The sequence below is a fragment of the Schistocerca serialis genome, chromosome 1 (genome assembly GCF_023864345.2).
Source record: "Schistocerca serialis cubense isolate TAMUIC-IGC-003099 chromosome 1, iqSchSeri2.2, whole genome shotgun sequence".
Lineage (NCBI taxonomy): Eukaryota > Metazoa > Arthropoda > Insecta > Orthoptera > Acrididae > Schistocerca > Schistocerca serialis.
In genome coordinates, this window is record NC_064638.1 from 917,309,025 (window position 1) to 917,329,404 (window position 20,380).

Below are 20,380 nucleotides of genomic sequence, written 5' to 3' on the forward strand. Positions count from 1 at the left end.
GGACGTTAATCACTGATCTCCTCCCCCTAACAAATTATTATAGTTTTGCTATTATTAAGCTTGTTTCCCTTGATGATGTCAAAGAACTGCACTTGTTGTCAGTTACAATGATGTTTTAATAACCTGTTAGCCACTACTATGTACTCTGTTGTTGTTGTTGTGGTCTTCAGTCCTGAGACTGGTTTGATGCAGCTCTCCATGCTACTCTATCCTGTGCAAGCTTCTTCATCTCCCAGTACCTACTGCAACCTACATCCTTCTGAATCTGCTTAGTGTATTCACCTCTTGGTCTCCCTCTACGGTTTTTACCCTCCACGCTGCCCTCCAATACTAAATTGGTGATCCCTTGATGCCTCAGAACATGTCCTACCAATCGATCCCTTCTTCTGGTCAAGTTGTGCCACAAACTTCTCTTCTCCCCAATCCTATTCAATACTTCCTCATTAGTTATGTGATCTACCCATCTAATCTTCAGCATTCTTCTGTAGCACCACATTTCGAGAGCTTCTATTCTCTTCTTGTCCAAACTATTTATCGTCCACGTTTCACTTCCATACATGGCTACACTCCATACAAATACTTTCAGAAATGACTTCCTGACACTTAAATCTATACTCGATGTTAACAAATTTCTCTTCTTCAGAAACGCTTTCCTTGCCATTGCCAGTCTACATTTGATATCCTCTCTCCTTCGACCATCATCAGTTATTTTGCTCCCCAAATAGCAAAACTTCTTTACTACTTTAAGTGTCTCATTTCCTAATCTAATTTCCTCAGCATCACCCGACTTAATTCGACTACATTCCATTATCCTCGTTTTGCTTTCGTTGATGTTCATCTTATATCCTCCTTTCAAGACGTTATCCATTCCGTTCAACTGCTCTTCCAAGTCCTTTGCTGTCTCTGACAGAATTACAATGTCATCGGCGAACCTCAAAGTTTTTATTTCTTCTCCATGAATTTTAATACCTACTCCGAATTTTTCTTTTGTTCCCTTTACTGCTTGCTCAATATACAGATTGAATAACATCGGGGAGAGGCTACAAACCGGTCTTACTCCCTTCCCAACAACTGCTTCCCTTTCATGTCCCTCGACTCTTATAACTGCCATCTGGTTTCTGTACAAATTGTAAACAGTTTTTCGCTCCTTGTATTTTACCCCTGCCACCATCAGAATTTGAAAGAGGGTATTCCAGTCAACATTGTCAAAAGCTTTCTCTAAGTCTACAAATGCTAGACGTAGGTTTGCCTTTCCTTAATCTTTCTTGTAAGATAAGTCGTAAGGTCAGTATTGCATCACGTGTTCCAGTATTTCTACGGAATCCAAACTGATCTTCCCCGAGGTCGGCTTCTACTAGATTTTCCATTCGTCTGTAAAGAATTCGTGTTAGTATTCTGCAGCTGTGGCTTAATAAACTGACTGTTCGGTAATTTTCACATCTGTCCACACCTGCTTTCTTTGGGATTGGAATTATTATATTCTTCTTGAAGTCTGAAGGTATTTCGCCTGTTTCATACATCTTGCTCACCAGATGGTAGTGTTTTGTCAGGACTGGCTCTCCCACGGCCGTCAGTAGTTCCAATGGAATGTTGTCTACTCCGGGGTCCTTGTTTCGACTCATGTTTTTCAGAGCTCTGTCAAACTCTTCATGCAGTATCGTATCTCCCATTTCATCTTCATCTACATCCTCTTCCATTTCCATAATATTGTCCTCAAGTACATCGCCCTTGTATAGACCGTCTATATACTCCTTCCACCTTTCTGCTTTCCCTTCTTTGCTTATAACTGGGTTTCCATCTGAGCTCTTGATATTCATACAAGTGGTTCTCTTTTCTCCAAAGCTCTCTTTAATTTTCCTGTAGGCAGTATCTATCTTACCCCTAGTGAGATAAGCCTCTACATCCTTACATTTGTCCTCTAGCCATCCCTGCTTAGCCATTTTGCACTTCCTGTCGATCTCATTTTTGAGACGTTTGTATTCCTTTTTGCCTGCTTCATTTACTGCATTTTTATATTTTCTCCTTTCATCAATTAAATTCAATATTTCTTCTGTTACCCAAGGATTTCTACTAGTCCTCGTCTTTTTACCTACTTGATCCTCTGCTGCCTTCACTACTTCATCCCCCAAAGCTACCCATTCTTCTTCTACTGTATTTCTTTCCCCCATTCCTGTCAATTGTTCTCTTATGCTCTCCCTGAAACTCTGTACAACCTCTGGTTCTTTCAGTTTATCCAGGTTCCATCTCCCTAAATTCCCACCTTTTTGCAGTTTGTTTAGTTTTAATCTACAGGTCATAACCAATAGATTGTGGTCAGAGTCCACATCTGCCCCTGGAAATGTCTTACAATTTAAAACCTGGTTCCTAAATCTCTGTCTTACCATTATATAATCTATCTGATACCTTTTAGTACCTCCAGGGTTCTTCCATGTATAAAACCTTCTTTCATGATTCATAAACCAAGTGTTAGCTATGTTTAAGTTATGCTCTGTGCAAAATTCTACCAGACGGCTTCCTCTTTCATTTCTCTCCCCCAATCCATATTCACCCACTACGTTTCCTTCTCTCCCATTTCCTACTCTCGAATTCCAGTCACCCATGACTATTAAATTTTCGTCACCCTTCACGATCTGAATAATTTCTTTTATCTCATCATACATTTCTTCAATTTCTTCGTCATCTGCAGAGCTAGTTGGCATATAAACTTGTACTACTGTAGTGGGTGTGGGCTTCGTATCTATCTTGGCCTCAATAATGCGTTCACTATGCTGTTTGTAGTAGCTTACCCGCATTCGTATTACCGTTAAAACAAATAGGAGGGGAATCAGATTCGTGCCAACAACAATAGTTCAGCGACCTCAAGCTGACTCTTAAAGATGATAACTAACGCTTGAGACATTGCTGACGACCGTGCATCTATGGAAAAGTTTTTAATTTCTTTGACAACGCTGAAACTGTACTGCTGCTGGCTGTCACCGCTTAGCCTCCTCTGATGGCTCACATTTTCCGTTTTACAGATTGGACGAATGTTTAGTGTCTGGTGAGAAACATCGACGAGCAAACATTCCGCTACCACTGCAGGATGAAAAGGAGAGCGGGAGCACGCTATGGCATGGGACATGTTTCAGCGACATTGTCTAGGCCCATCTGGGGACACTTCTGAACAATTTAAATATGTGACTACTCTCGATCATGTGCGCGGGTTCATGATTATCATCTTCTTTAGCTCCCAGCCACAGGTGCCAACAATTGGCTGGAACAGCGTGATAAAAATTTCTAACAAGGGAACATTCAAATGTTCAAAATGGTTCAAATGGCTCTGAGCACTATGGGACTTAACATCTGAGGTCATCAGTCCCCTAGAACTTAGAACTACTTAAACCTAACTAACCTAAGGACATCACAAACATCCATGCCCGAGGCAGGATTCGAACCTGCGACCATAGCGATCGCGCGGTTCCAGAATGTAGGGGCTAGAACAAGGGAACATTGTCAAGTGTACATAAACGATCTTGATGAAACTTGACAGGTGTGGAGAGGGAACAAAATAATGCAAATCGTACTTTTTTGTTTTACCCAGTTTCACTTTCAAGGGGTAAAACATACCCGAAGGTAACTCGGCATATTAAGTTTGGAAAGAATGTCTTCGAAACTATGATATATAAAAAAGTTTCCCTATGAAAGTTCATATGTAATTAACGTTCTTGAAAACTGTATACTAAGTTGTGTAATAATTTGAAATTTTGCAAAATATCCCACCACCATTAATTAATCTTGAAAAATGAAAACTGTTGTTATAATATATATTAACGGAGCTTTCAATCTACATACATCGATGTATAACAAAGCTGGTTTCTGAAATACCATTTTTGGAAGATAAGATGTACATAGTATGCTGCTGGAGTATTTTCAACATAACTAATTAAAATACCAAAGCATTCATTGGTATTTCAGAAACAAGTTTTATTACACATGGATGTATGTGGCCTGAAAGCTTCTTTGATCTATGTTGTAACAAAAGTTCTCATTTTTTCAAAATTAATTAATGGTGATGGGGTATTTTACAAAATTTCAAATTATTACTCACGTTAATTATACAGTTTTCAAGAACGTTAATTACATATGAATTTTCATATGGAAAACATTTTTATATGTCATCGTTTCGGAGATATTCTTTCTAAACTTAGTATGCCAAATTACTTTTTGGGGATGTGTTGCACATCATAAAAGTAAAATTTGGCACAAACCAAAAAAACAAGCTTTGCATTATTTTGCCCCCCTTAGACATCCGCAAAGTTTCATCAAGATCGCTTATTGATCTTGAGAATGTTCCCCTGTTAGTGTTTTTAATGGCTGTCAAACTCTGTGTTCCGCGACGTGTCCTCAAATCTCAAAATAACGTGACTCTTCAGTGTGATAAGAGCTGCAAAGATCGTTGAACGTGGTGTACTGTTTTGTACCGGCTGCACACAGTGCGTGATATACAGTGTGAGACAAAAAGGACTTTACAACCTTGGAATGATACAGAAATTTATTCAGATAATTTATAGAATCGGTATATCTGTCACTTTCTAGCAAACAACCTCATGTTCGATTAACGTAGTGCATAAGTTCCGAGTCTCGAGTGGGATGGTTTACTGCCAGCAAGACGATGCACCATCTCATTTCCTCTTGGAAGTTCGAGGTTTCCTCGATAAACGCTTCCCAGTTCGCTGAACTGCCCGTGAAGGGCCAATCGCATGGCCACCTCGCACCCCAGACTTGACACAACTGGATTTCTTTCTCGGGATTTCATTAAAGACCGTGTTTATGTTCCTCCCCTACCAAACAACTTAGCCCAGTTGAAAAATCGAATCTACATTGCCGTTGCACATGTTACGCCCAGTTTTCTGCGTCATGTGTGGGAAGAAATCGACTACCGGTTGGATGTTGGTCATAGCACAAATGGTAGTCACATCGAACCAAAATGGCAGTTGTCATTTTTATGTGAAACTTGAGATTGTTTGCTACAAAATGACACATCTACCGAATTCTGTAAGTTATCTGAATAAATTTCTATGTACACTGGCCATTAAAATTATTACACCAAGAGGAAATGCAGATGATAAACGGGTATTCATTGGATAAATATATTATACTAGAACTGACATGTGATTACATTTTCACGCAGTTTGGGTGCATAAATCCTGAGAAATCAGCACCCAGAACAGCCACCTCCGGCCGTAATAACGGCCTTGATACGCCTGGGCATTAAGTCAAACAGAGCTTGGATGGCGTGTACAGGTACAGCTGCCCATGCAGCTTCAACACGATACCACAGTTCATCAAGAATTGTGACTGGCGTATTGTGACGAGCCAGTTGCTCGGCCACCATTGACCAGACGTTTTTAATTGGTGAGAGATCTGGAGAATGTGCTGGCCAGGGCAGCAGTCGAACATTTTCTGTATCCAGAAAGGCCCGTACAGGACCTGCAACATGCGGTCGTGCATTATCCTGCTGAAATGTAGGGTTTCGCAGGGACCGAATGAAGGGTAGAGCCACGGGTTGTAACACATCTGAAATGTAACGTTCACTGTGCTGTCAATGCGAACAAGAGGTGAGCGAGACATGTAACCAATGGCACCCCATACCATCACGCCAGGTGATAGACCAGTATGGCGATGACAAATACACGCTTCCAATGTGCGTTCACCGCGATGTCGCCAAACACGGTTGCGACCATCATGATGCTGTAAACAGAACCTGGATTCGTCCGAAAAAATGACGTTTTGCCATTGGTGCACCCAGGTTCGTCGTTGTGTACACCATCGCAGGTGCTCCTATCTGTGATGCAGCGTCAAGGGTAACCGCAGCCATGGTCTCCGAGATGATAGTCCATGCTACTGCAAACGTCGTCGAACTGTTCGTGCAGGTGGTTGTTGTCTTGCAAACGTCCCCATCTGTTGACTCAGGGATCGAGACGTGGCAGCATGATCCGTTACAGCCACGCGGATAAGATGCCTGTCATCTCGACTGCTAGTGATACGAGGCCGTTGGGATCCAGCACGGCGTTCCGTATGACCCTCCTGAACCCACCGATTCCATATTCTGCAAACAGTCATTGGATCTCGAGAAACGCGAGCAGCAACGTCGCGACACGATAAACCGCAATCGCGATAGGCTACAATCCGACCTTTATCAGTCGGAAACGTGATGGTACGCATTTCTCCTCCTTACACGAGTCATCACAACAACGTTTCACCAGGCAACGCCGGTCAACTGCTGTTTCTATGTGAGAAATCGGTTGGAAACTTTCCTCATATCAGCACGTTGTAGGTGTCACCACCAGCGCCAACCTTGTGTGAATGCTCTGAAAAGCTAATCATTTGCGTATCACAGCATCTTCTTCATGTCGGTTAAATTTCGCGTCTGTAGCACGTCATCTTCGTGATGTAGTAGTTTTAATGGCCAGTAGTGTAGCTGCAAATCTGTAAAGTCCTTTTCGATTCACCCTGTATTACTGTGCCTGTAGCAGGGAGGAAAGAGGTTCCGGCAGATGGCATGTTTCTGTCAGACAGTGAAATATGCTCGGACGATATAGACGAGAGATCAAAATCTGAGTTCGCGTGACGGTCCGGTGAACACTTTGTCAGTCCGGCAGGTCGATACCGACGAGGATGGGGGGGATTCACCGATAACCGTGTACGTCGCATTCGCAATAATCGTGCGCGCAGCCACTGCAGATCCGGTCTCGATAGCAGGAACCACGAGTACTGAGGGGGGAGGTGCGGAAAGGAGAGGTGATGACGCGAAGGGGTCCCGGCGTGCACCGCGAATCAGGAGCGGCCGGAGCTGCGTTTAAAGGCGGCGAGAGCGGTGGCGGTCTTAGTGTTGGTGCCGCCGCCTTGCCTCCAGCATGACCCGCCACCCGCAACGCCAGTCGCTGCTGCTGCTGCTGCTGGCGCTACTGGCTGCAGGCTCTGCGCGCGCAGGCTCCCTGGGCTGGGAGCGCTACATGGGCTGGAGGGCCAGGGACGCGCCGCTCAACGACACCGACCTCGGTAGGTCACGCTCCACGCCCATCCTCACTGCTCTGGAAGGGGCTGCTTAAGGTCGATTCACACTGGACGTCAGCGGAACGGAACAGAAAGCGACGTCGCCGTCACACAAGACGGGGTGACAATAAATCGTCACTTCTCTTTGTTGAGTGCCGATCGGCGAAAATGAGGGTACGAATTATCTTTCGTCGTACAAGAAGTCGGAATTAAGGAACTAGTAGTGATACAGTTTATTAAAGGCCAAAGAAAAATTTAGAACTTATGTTCTAGACCATGATTGCATGATCAACTGCTGAGAAGTGAAACAATAGGAAAAGTGTTGTCCGGACGTTTCAGAACGCCGACATTTACTCGCCAGAGAAAGTATACAGGGTGGTCCATTGAGAGTGGCCAGGCCAAATATTTCACGAAATAAGCGTCAAACGAAGGAACTACAAAGAACGAAACTTGTCTAGCTTGAAGGGGGAAACCAGATGGCGATATGGTTAGCCCGCTAGATGGCGCTGCCATAGTTCAAACGGATATCAACTACATTTTTTTAAATAGGAACCCCAATTTTTATTACATATTTGTGTAGTACGTAAAGAAATATGAATGTTTTAGTTGGATCACTTTTTTCGCTTTGTGATAGATAGTGCTATAATTGTCACAATTTTAGGCGAACAGTTGGTAGCAGGTAGGTTTTTTAAATTAAAATACGGATCGTAGGTACGTTTGAACATTTTATTTCGGTTGTTCCAGTGTGTTACATGTACCTTTGTGAACTTATCATTTCTGAGAACGCATGCTGTTACAGCGTGATTACCTGTAAATACCATATTAATGCAATAAATGTTCAAAATGATGTCCGTCAACCTCAATGCATTTGGCAATACGTGTAACGACATTCCTCTCAACAGCGAGTAGTTCGCCTTCCGTAATGTTCGCACATGCATTGACAATGCGCTGACGCATGTTGTCAGGCGTTGTCGGTGGATCACGATAGCAAATATCCTTCAACTTTCCCCACAGAAAGAAATCCGGGGACGTTAGATTCGGTGAACATGCGGGCCATGGCATGGTGCTTCGACGACCAATGCACCTGTCATGAAATATGCTATTCAGTAACGCTTCAACCGCACGCGAGCTATGTGCCGGACATCCATCATGTTGCAAGTACATCGCCATTCTGTCATGCAGTGAAACATCTTGTAGTAACATCGGTAGAACGTTACGCAGGAAATCAGCACACATTGCACCATTTAGATTGCCATCAATAAAATGAGGGCCAATTATCCTTCCCCCCCATAATGCCGCACCATACATTAGCCCGCCAAGGTCGCTGATGTTCCACTTGTCGCAGCCATCGTGGATTTTCCGTTGCCCAATAGTGCATATCATGCCGGTTTACGTTACTTCTGTCGGTGAAAGACGCTTCGTCGCTAAATAGATCGCGTGCAAAAAATCTGTCATCGTCCCGTAATTTCTCTTGTGCCCAGTGGCAGAACTGTACACGACGTTCAAAGTCGTCATAGTGCATAGAAATGTGGTACGGGTGCAATCGATGTTGATGTAGCATTCTCAACACCGACGTTTTTGAGATTCCCGATTCTCGCTCAGTTTGTCTGCTACTGGTGTGCGGATTAGCCGCGACAGCAGCTAAAACACCTACTTGGGCATCATCATTTGTTGAATGTCATGGTTGACGTTTCACATATGGCTGAACACTTCCTGTTTCCTTAAATAACGTAACTATCTGGCGAACGGTCCGGAAACTTGGATGATGTCGTCCAGGATAGCGAGCAGCATACATAGCACACGCCCGTTGGGCATTTTGATCACAATAGCCATACATCGACACGATATCGACCTTTTCCGCAATTGGTAAAGGTCCATTTTAACACGAGTAATGTATCACGAAGCAAATACCGTCCGCACTGGCGGAATGGTACGTGATACCACGTACTTATACGTTTGTGACTATTACAGCGCCATGTATCACAAAGCGAAAAAAGTGGTCCAACTAAAACATTCATATTTCTTTACGTACTACACAAATGTGTGATAAAATATGGGGGTTTCTATTAAAAAAACGCATTTGATATCCGTTTGACCTATTGCAGCGCCATCTAGCGGGCCAACCATAGCACCATCTGGTTTCCCCCTTCAAGCTAGACGAGTTTCGTTCTTTGAAGTCTTTTCGTTTGATGGTTATTTCGTGAGATATTTGGCCCAGTCACTATCAATGGACCACCCTGTATACATACACATACATACAAAAACAATATTTAGAAGTGCCAAATGATGCCCAGAAAAATGGAATGATTCACCATCAATAGAGCAGATTCTTTCGCTGTTAAAAAGTGATTATTTAATTATAACTGTTTCATCAATTTAAGTTTTTATTTACACAAAGAGTAGCTTTTCGCCTTTCCGCAAGTACTGTAAAATAAACGCTTTCGTTTCAGATATCTGGTCTCTTTTTACCCCATGTACCCTTTGCAATCTATTTCGAAAACAAAGTAATAAATAAAATAAGGAGTAAGAAGATATAATAGAAAAAAATCCACTGCTGTAGCATGTATGAGCGTGGTGACAAAGAGACGTCGCAACCATTCCCCCCCTCCCTCCCCCCAAAGTCAACGTGAAAGCTTTCTTAATGAAAAAACATATCGAGAGATTCCGACCCGTACCATTCGGTCTACCGACGCCCTGTGTAAATGCCAGTGTTTGAAATGCGTTGTGAGTAGTTTTCTATCCGTTCCATTCCGTTCTGTCAAGTGTGAATCAACTTTAAGCCTCACATTACCAAGGGTGGAGTACTTTATGCCCACCATTTGAAAATGTTCAAATCTAGTCAATTACTTTATATGTTAAAATTTTAAAAAAATTATTGTTTGTAATGAATTCTTCTGTCAGATTCCATTATGTTTTAGATTTTTCAGTTAAACTTAATCCAAAAATTTAAGTCTCAGTAGTAGATGTCACTTTTCCCAATGAATGTCTTATTCGGTATTTCTAGGTTCTGGGCCTTACTTATACATCAGTATATCTTTAAAAAGTATCTTGAGAGTAAAAGTCAACAACAGTGAACTAAATTTGTGTTTTTCAATTATTTTTTTTTTTTTTTTTGATTTGGTCATAAAGGCTGGAAACGTTACACAAAGTGCGTTGATATTGCTAAGAGTGTACTAAAAGGTATTTTCGGATTGTGGACCCTACTGAAACATCAGTACCTCTTCAAAAAGTATGTTGTTAATTTAATTCAACAACAGTAACGAAAATTTTAGGATAGACATAAAGTAATGCGTGTTATGTTGGTATTGTTGGGGTTAAGCTACCGCAGGGCGCTCTTCTGCGATGGTGCATGTCTATTCAGATCAGGCAAAATTAAGTTATATATCACTCTACTTTTTCGAGTGTTTAACTAAAGACGTATAAATTTTATCCTACAATTTGTATTTATCATCGTCCGTATCACGTTTTTTCGTTCTGAGAAACAAACTTTACAGTGAACGTAAATTTAAGTACTGCAATGTAGGCATATGTCTTCATACATTCTACGTGCGAATGACGTACAAAAGAATACCGGTGATAACACATATTCCTTCAGCTGCAAGAGATAATTGTGATTAGTCTATTTCCCCCCTATGATCTAACTGTACTTAATTAATAGCACGATCAGAGGTATTTGGATGTGAACGCTGAAGGACTATTTTGCTTACAGTAAAATTGTTTGTATGAAAATAATCCAAGCAAATTAAAAAAGCTAGAGTCGTTATTACTTGTTCTACTTATATTTTAAAAGAAAAACAGAACTGTTATTACTTTCGAATAGCAGTGTTTCATTAGCAGGCAGTAGTAAACGTTTAATGCTTACTGTCTATTGTTGGCAGATGGATCTGGGTTCTTGTTGATAGTACTGTGTTGCTATAGTCAATCTCTTACGGGGCGCTGACGCCGTTGAAACGTTTATGCATTATAAACTGACCGACTTAACGTTTGCCGTCATCATGTTTCATTTTCTCAAGATGACAAAAGAGGAAGCGAGCCCTAGTGGTGTTGCCCTCCACGTTCAAAGCAGTCACGCCGCATTCACATTTGAACAATTGGCCACGTTGTTAGAAGCTACAGAACTTTGGCTATCGTGATACGAAACTGCGAATAGGGACTCTCATCCATCTGGCCAATAACAGGACGAGAAGAGACTGTGTAAAACGGATACTGCACATTAACGTAGTCGCCGGCCGGGGTGGCCTAGCGGTTCTAGGCGCTACAGTCTGGAACCGCGCGACCGCTACGGTCGCAGGTTCGAATCCTGCCTCGGGCATGGATGTTTGGGATGTCCTTAGGTTAGTTAGGTTTAAGTAGTTCTAAGTTCTAGGGGACTGATGACCTCAGAAGTTAAGTCCCATAGTGCTCAGAGCCATTTGAACCATTTTTTTTTAACGTAGTCGGGAATCCTCATTTTTCACAATAATACAAACTGTTAGCATATACACTTTTGCATTTACTCTGAGCTACTAGTGAAGATTGTAAAGCGGGAAGATGCGGTGCGATGGAGAATTCTACCGAGATTGGTATCTTTTTCTTTTAGAAAATTGTTGCGACGGATATAGGCGATTTCTCTAGTCACTGAAACATCTACAGTAGCTACTACCGACGCTTGAAGGGCCCAGTCGAATGAATACCATTTCGTTCAGATTCCTGACACTAGAAAATACGAGACACCGACGCCATAACCGAAAGAACCTCACCAGTTACCAGCGACGGCAAAACATGAGATCTACGTCGTCTTTGCTCTGGACTCATGATGCATCTGTTGGGTACAAAGTAATGTCTATCATCCGAAGGCGCAGGGAGCCATTCGACTTTCCTGAGGACACTTAGTCTTTCTCTGACTTTTAGCTGTCATTCAAGACTGCACAATATCAAGTACGTGAAGTGCACTAAAACTGCTGCAATTATAGCTGCCTGCCGCATAATGAAGAATAAGTGAGCATTCTACTACAGCTGTCTTAAATTAAAACAAGGAGGCATCCTGTGATATAGTAATCTAAATGATCAGTTCCAATGAACGAACAATTTATGTTTGTGAAAACTGAAATCGAAAGTTTTTAAAACTTCTAATGTCAAGGAGATCTTCTATATGTACAGATTTGTATTGTTGTGTGTACTAATTCATGTAACGATTTCCAAGTTACCACAAAACGAGCCAATTACAAACAATTCACACTCATTCACTATGTGCGCTCCTAGTAGTATGAATGTGTATGTGCTACTTCCATTCGCACTCGAACTATTCACTATGTGCGCTCTTAGTAGTGTGAATGTGTATGTGCTATTCCCATTCGCACTCGTAAATGAGTCCACGCTAGTGTATCTATTTTGTATTATTTCAGTGTGTAGAAACACTCAATTCATTTCTCAAAAGCATACCGAAGGTTTGGGGCAGATAACAACTCTAACTTTTTCTTAACTTTTTCTTTGTTGTGGCCACTTTCCTCCTGGATGTCACTATTGAATTAACGGGGATATAACATTTTGCCACAGATCGAAATTAAATTCAGGCCAATGCCGAAGTAGTTTCTCCAGATACTGATGGAATTGGAACGTGTTACAGCACGAAGCCACAGTCCAACATTTATCAAACTTCATGAAATGTTCATAACATATCGGGCGTTAGATGATTAAACTTTAATTCCATTCGGAACTGATATCCATCATCAACATCAGTATGCGGCGTGATTCCTACAGACATAAATAAACTCTTGCATTCGTTGTGGCGTGGAAGCAAACTGACTACCAACGTCGTTTTGAGGAATTTCTTGCCATGCCTGAAACACGTGCTGTGTCAGTTCATGTAAGCTGCTGGCTGGAGACTGCTATGAAAAAATACGTTTTCCCATTGCATCCCAGACATGTTCTATGAGTGTCAAATCAGGGGAACGAGCAGACAAGCAAAAGATCCTTAAGTTTCTCAGGGCATCTGTAAGAACCCCACTGTGAGGTCGTGCAATGTCCTGCTGCAATATGCCATTTGGTACTCTCTCCACGAAGTGTATGACAACAAAGCTTAGAATTTTTGTTATATATTGGAGAGCATTCAGCTTTCCTTCAACAATTACCAAATCTAGAATGAGATTTTCACTCTGCAGCGGAGTGTGCGCTGATACCAAACTTGCTGGCAGATTAAAACTGTGTGCCGGACCGAGACTCGAACTTGGGACATTTGCCTTTTGCGGGCAAGTACTCTACCATCTTTTTTCTCCCGATATAATTCGTTGCGTTTGGTCTGGGCGGACGTCACAAGATATCCGTTGATTCCTTGACTCACATAACGTGAAAGCGTTCGTGGACGAGGGGCTGGTCGAGTTTTCTGACCTCTCGCCACAGAATTGCATGCTCCAGAGTATTTCGAAACGTGAAAGACTGAATAACGGAAGTCAGATTTTTGCTTCATGGAGATGAATGTGTCCGGTGAGATGCAAGAGCGCTTTCTTCGTTAGAAGCAAAACATAGGAGACACAATATTGGGTTGTGTTGTTTGCAGTTGAAGGCTATATTTGGTGAGTTTTTGTGTTGTAAGTTAAGTGTTATGAACGTATACTGTTTCAGAGCACCAGTACATTGAGGATCTCTCGAAAACACGTCGTTTTTGGTACGATTTGATGTAATAAAACGACAGGAAACGATATCTTGGTGGTTAAAGAATTTTCGTATTGGTTGTTTTCACGTTGTAACTTGTGTGTTATAAAAATATGCCGTTTCGTGCCAAAGGCGCAGTGAAGATTCATCAAAAAAGCGTCGTTCTTTATCTGGTTTGTTATAATTAAATGTCAGTTAATGACATGATGGCAGTTAAAGCCTTAAGGATATCGTAACATCAGACACGGATATTCATAACACCAGTTCACTGTCCCGTAATGTATAAACATGTAATGTGAAGTAAACTGTTGTTGGTTCGCAATATGTGTTTGCAAATTTGTCATCTTACGTTTTGTAACAGATACTCGGACTTTATGTTAATTTCATAGAAGTATGTTTGTAAGATTCGATGTACGGTGATTCAATTTTCTCAACATACCTGGCAACAGAGACCAATGAACTGCAAGGCTTCTTTCTCCATCACTGTCTGATTCAGTATTTATTTATTTATCTATTCGTCCAGAAAGCTTTCCAGAATGTGGGATTCCTTCATAAATAATTTGTATGATCGTGTGCACGAAACACATGTACACTGAAATGAGACTGTAATTTTTATTTTTTTAAAGCCGTGTATCTGACTAATAGAATTCTGATTGAGTACACAAAGAAATGGAAATTACTTACTCTTCCTACAAATCATAAAGAAATCATTTCTCTGACTGTGAGTTTTAAAATATTCCTTATCAGCCCCTAACAACTGTTCTGCAATGCTCCTGTATGCAACGGACTACTTAACTCCTCTTGCCACTGCAACTGCGTGATCAGCAAAATCCTAAAAATATTTCTAATGCAATACTACGATCCAAGCAGAGTGCAATGCATGGTCATAATAATTGCAATAAGTACTGCCATACTTTTTTATGCATAGATAGAAAAACTGAATGATCAGGAGAGGTTTGGTCAACTAGCCTTAAACAGTGTAAAAAAATAAAAGAAACCAATAAAGACTTTCATTTACTATACACGCAAAATAGATTATTTAAACACTGACAAACTGTACACATACCTTAATTATTCCACGAAGTTTATACTCAATAAACACATCTCTGGTCACAACAAACAGACGAATATTACTCTCAATGTATGCATGCACAAATCTGACAAAATCCCTCCACTGCGCAAGCAAGCAACAGCTACGAGCAGCAAAAAGAGAAAAATCCTCAATCAATAGCAAAGTCTCCTCCGGCGCTACAAGTACAATCACTGCAGGCTGCATCCTCTCATGTCGCGAGGCTTCTCTCAGCCGCAGGCTACTTTCGACCACTTCCGATTCCTCTCAACAACTGTTCGCTCTCTGCTACTCGCGATAATATCTGACTCATAGTTTATGTACGCACACCACAGCAGAATCATTGTTCAACTTTGCAAAGAAGTATTAACGTCCAAGCATGCATGATTGCACACTTGAATGCATACATGCATGCGCATGCACACAAACACACACACACGCACACACTCACACACATACACACACACACACACACACACACACACACACACACACACACACACACACACACACAAGCGCGTGCGTGGGCAGGCAGACAGACAAACGTGTGTGCACTCACACATGAAGTACAGAAAATTTAACGTTAATATTGCAGCAAATTAATGGTTTTTCAGTTTGTCTACAGGATAACTTGCACTACTTGCAGTAAGAGATTTTGTACTTTCTTTTTCAAGTCTTGTATGTCACATATCACAAAATTTCTGGTAATTTCTGAGAAAGTACAGCAAATATGGAGGTAAACCTGCACAGCGAGATTTTGTTACGGCGACTGTAGTAGGAAAAAACGGTCTGAGAGAAGATTTGCAGACGCGCTGGGTAACCGTGCTGTCTAGGGCGGCTTGCCACGGTTCGAACAGCTCCCCCCGTCGGAGGTTCGAGGCCTCCCTCGGGCATGGGTGTGTGTGTTGTCCTTAGCGTAAGTTAGGTTAAGTAGTGTGTAAGCTTAGGGACCGATGACCTCAGCGGTTTGGCCCCATAGGAACTTGCCACCACCAAGATATCCAGCGACTTCTGTCACGTCAGCCATCGCGATGGGGACCATTAAAAAATGCGTTCTGTAAACTTATGTAGTGTTAAATTACGATCGATGTATCACAAGACAGGCTCAAACACTGTTTCCTACGAAGAAGAAGAAAAAACAGACCTATGCTCAACGAATGCGTTTTAAGAGGTTGCTGACCAACTTTCTAGCAGTGACTCTTTTACTGCTGTAACACATTTAAAAAAATCGTTATAGATCCTAATTGTCTTCTTTTTTAAGTAGAGTATCGATATATTTCATCCTACCATTCCCGAATAATCCATTAAAACTACAGTCTTCCACAAAATGTACAGTCGAGGACAAAACGAACGAGACCCCTCGCCTTTTCGTTATGCTGATCCGCACAGCTTTACAGTCTGCTACACAGCATAACAGGCAAGGCGACGAGGTGCTACCAACATACTATGCACAGGCGTGAAATTGAAAAACTATCCGAACTTTGTCAGACTTTTCAATCATGTGTAAGACTATATTAATGCTGATTAAGCCTAGGTGCGTTAAATTGATACTCAAATAAAGTGTCATGCACGGACCAATAACAATAAATTCTTAACTACTTGTTATAGTATTGCAGTATCTGCCATCGTCTTCAGAAGTGGATACCGCAAACGACGTTCCTAAGGTGTTTATAACTGGATATTGCAGACGACTTCGAACAAAATTTGAATGTAGCTTCGTAAAAGCTTTATACATGAGGTGAAAAGGGTTTCGTGGGATGCTTTGGCCTAGCGGTTCTAGTCACTTCAGTCACGAACCGCGCGGCTGCTTCAGTCGCAGGTTGGAATCCTACCTCGAGCATGGACGTGTGTGATGTCCTTAGGTTAGGGAGGTTTAAGTAGTTCTAGGCCTAGGGGACGGATGACCTAAGCAGTTTGGTCTCATAGATCTTTGAGCCATTGCTTGACGTGTCGCGTAAAGTTTCTTTACAAAAACTGCCGCATCTTTAGATTGCGTAGACATAGAAACTCACTTTTTTACGCCACCAAGGGACCATATACCGCAGGAAGTGTGATACATTTCCGCTTATTTTGTCTACGCGTACTCGAGGTTAACGGGTTTTAAGGGTTAGGTAGACAGAAAGATGGTCAAGAAAGTGAGACTAGTAGGGTTCCATTTTTACCGATTTAGGTGACGAAATCCTAACAACGAAAATGGTTTCTACAGTTACTGAAGATGAAGGCCGCATACATAATTCCCCCTACTCTTTATTCGAAATGTTCTAGTTGCAGTCGATACATCAGCATATTAATCGTAGCTTCGCTTCCGATCGAAATAATGTTAACAGGAAGGCAAATAAAATCCATTTGCCTATACACATGGTAATTCAGATCCCAGTATTAATGCCACCGTTTTAGAAGTGCGAGCATTCCCATTGCTAGCTAGCTTAAGAAACACTTCGGCTAATAAACGTTTTCTGGCTGTGGCAGGTCTAATGGAGAGTTCGAAACATTGTAGAATACGTTTGGCAGCTATGTCGCCATTTATTTCCTGGGGTGGTGCAGAATTATCCAGCTAAATTTACTCGCTAATAACAATATTTTGTTATTTCGATACACATTCTGAATGATTGTCACATAAGCGGTGACATAAAGGTAGAAAATTCATATTTTTGAGTCCAGAAAGATCTATGGAACAGAAACTGCAGATCATTTTGCCATCTTCATTGAAAATTGCCGGCTTATTCATGTCTGGGGTAATAATAGAGGGCTGTTTGCCTGGGTTGTCTGCTAGCCTACTGAAAGGTGTTTGCTACTGCAAGGGAGGTCTGGTTTGTTTTCGGTTCTAATCTCGATGGAGGCAGATGGACTATCAGCAAAGTACTTTTAAGAAATTGTCGCACCCCTAATACGTTTTATTGCTACCTTTATTCCGCACCGGCGCCCAGTGGATGTCAATATGAAACTCTTCTAGAATTTCATATTTGTTACTGCCTACTTTTTCCGCTTCTGTCAATAATTAAATCGACTTAAGTGTGGACTGAATGATTTTCAACTGAATTTCATTATGAATCTTCACGCATTGCTAAATTTGCACACTTTCATTGTAGGTCAGCAACGGTAATCCAGTATGACTGGTCTGAACGTTGACAAAGACCGTTTCGTGGCCGGATGCGCATAATATTTTGCTAATTCGTAACGATCTGGGGTACTTTGTCTTACTAAAACAATTATGTTATCTCGATAAGAAAATGGCTCTGAGCACTATGGGACTTAACTTCTGAGGTCATCAGTCCCCTAGAACTTAGAACTACTTAAACCTAACTAATCTAAGGACATCACACACATCCATGCCCGAGGCAGGATTCGAACCTGCGACCGTAGCGGTCGCGCGGTTCCAGAATGTAGCGCCTAGAACCGCTCGGCCACTCCGGCCGGCTATCTCGATCCCCTGAAATTCATTTTTGTTACTACAGTTCATGCTAATTAGCGTTTCCTCTTTCATTTATATCTCATATTTACGTATTGTGTTTAACACACTAATCAGCATTAATATAGTCTTGCACAAGATCGAAAACAGTCTGACAAAGTTCGGATAATTTTTCAATTTCACGCCTGTGCGTAGTATGTTGGTAGCACTTCGTCGCCTTGCCTGTTATGCTGTGTAGCAGCAGGCTGTGCAGATCAGCAAAACGAAAAGGCGAGGGCTCTCGCTCGTTTTCTCCACGACTGTACACATCCAGCTAAAAATATAAGATTTATTCGATTTTTAGGACTCAGAAAAGAGGTCACGATCAATTGCATCGGAGCCAGTATTACTCATTTCCAGTAGACAAATTGCAGAACGATCTCAGATAAACCGATTCGGTAATTTTAATAGGTTTACTCGACAAACAATGTCTCTTGTATGTATCAGAAAGGCATAATTTATTCCATATCACAACCAATCAGACCCTCTAGAGCAGACGCGTAGTTGTTCTTTGCATTCTCAGATTTACTCTCACTAGAATTTTCCATACCGATTTGCTTACGACAAATGGACAGTCATCGGGATGTGCAACGGAGATAACGACAAAGATATTGACCATAATAGTACAGTTAGCATGCAGTTCCGTATTTCGTGTAACCCTTTATCAGTACAGTTTAGTGGGAGTGGATGTGCTTACCCCCAGTCATTTTTGATGTTGTTGTGGTCTTCAGCCCAGAGACTGGTTTGATGCATCTCTCCATGCTACCGTATACTGTGCAAGCTTCTTCATCTCGTACTACCTACTGCAACCTACATCTTTCTGAATCTGCTTAATGTATTCATCTCTTGACCCCTGTCTACGATTTTTACCCTCCACGCTGCCCTCCAATACTAAACTGGTGATCCCTTGATGCCTCAGAACATGTCCTACGAAACGATCCCTTCAGCTAGTCAAGTTGTGCCACAAATTCCTCCTCTCCCCAATTCTATTCAGTACCTCCTCATTAGTTACGTGATCTATCCGTCTAATTTTCATCATTCTTCTGTAGCACCACATTTCGAAAGCTTCTATTCTCTTCTTGCCTTAACTATTTATCGTCCATGTTTCGCTTCCATACATGGCTACACTCCATATAAATACTTTGAGAAAAGACTTCCTGACACTTAGATCTATACTCGTTCTTAACAAATGTCTCTTCTTCAGAAACGCTTTCCCTGCCATTGCCAGTCTACATTTTATATTCTCTCTACTTTGACCATCATCAGTTACTTCGCTCCCCAAATAGCAAACCTCATCTACAACTTTAAGTGTCTAATTCCCTCAGCATCACCTGATTTAATTAGACTACATTCCATTATCCTCGTTTTGCTTTTGTTGATGTTCAGCGTATGTCCTGCTTTCAAGACACTGTCCATTCCGTTCAACTGCTCTTCCAAGTCCTTTGCTGTCTCTGACAGAATTACAATGTCGTCGGCGAACCTTAAAGTTTTTATTTCTTCTCCGTGGATTTTAATTCCTACTCCGAATTTTTCTTTTGTTTCCTTTACTGCTTGCTCAATATACAGACTGAGTAACATCGGGGAGAGGCTACAACCCTGTCTCACTCCCTTTCCTACCACTGCTTCCCTTTCATGCTCCTCGACTCATAACTGCCATATGGCTTCTGTACAAATTGTAAATAGCCTTTCGTTCCCTGTATTTGACCCCTTCCACCTTCAGAATTTGAAAGAGAATATTCTACTAAACATTGTCAAAAGCTTTCTCTAAGTTTACAAATGCTAGAAACGTAGGTTTGCCTTTCCTTCACCTACGTTCTAAGATAAGACGTAGGGTCAGTATTGCCTCACGTGTTCCTACATTTCTACGGAATCCAAACTGATCTTCCCCAAGGTCGGCTTCTACCAGTTTTTCCATTCGTCTGTAAAGAATTCGTGTTAGTATTTTGCAGCTGTGACTTATTAAACTGATAATTCGGTAAATTTCACACCTGTCAACACCTGCTTTCTTTGGAATTGGAATTACCGTATTATATTCTTCTTGAAGTCTGAGGGTATTTCACCTGTCTCATACATCTTGCTCACCAGATGGTAGAGTTTTGTCAGGGCTGGCTCTCCCAAGGCTACCAGTAGTTCTAATGGAATGTTGTCTACTCCCGGGGCCCTGTTTCGACTCAGTTCTTTCAGTGCTCTGTCAAACT

At 41.7% G+C, this 20,380-nt stretch overlaps 1 protein-coding gene across 1 annotated transcript in view; it reads left to right on the plus strand.

The window, feature by feature from the left end:
• Positions 1-6,893: 6,893 nt before the first annotated feature.
• LOC126412224 (esterase E4-like) overlaps positions 6,894-20,380 on the plus strand; it is a 237,478-nt gene continuing 223,991 nt past the window's right edge. The window contains exon 1 of the mRNA XM_050081716.1: positions 6,894-7,041. Within this exon, the coding sequence (XP_049937673.1) occupies positions 6,897-7,041 (145 nt within the window). The 5' untranslated portion in view covers positions 6,894-6,896. The remainder of the gene's footprint in view (positions 7,042-20,380) is intronic.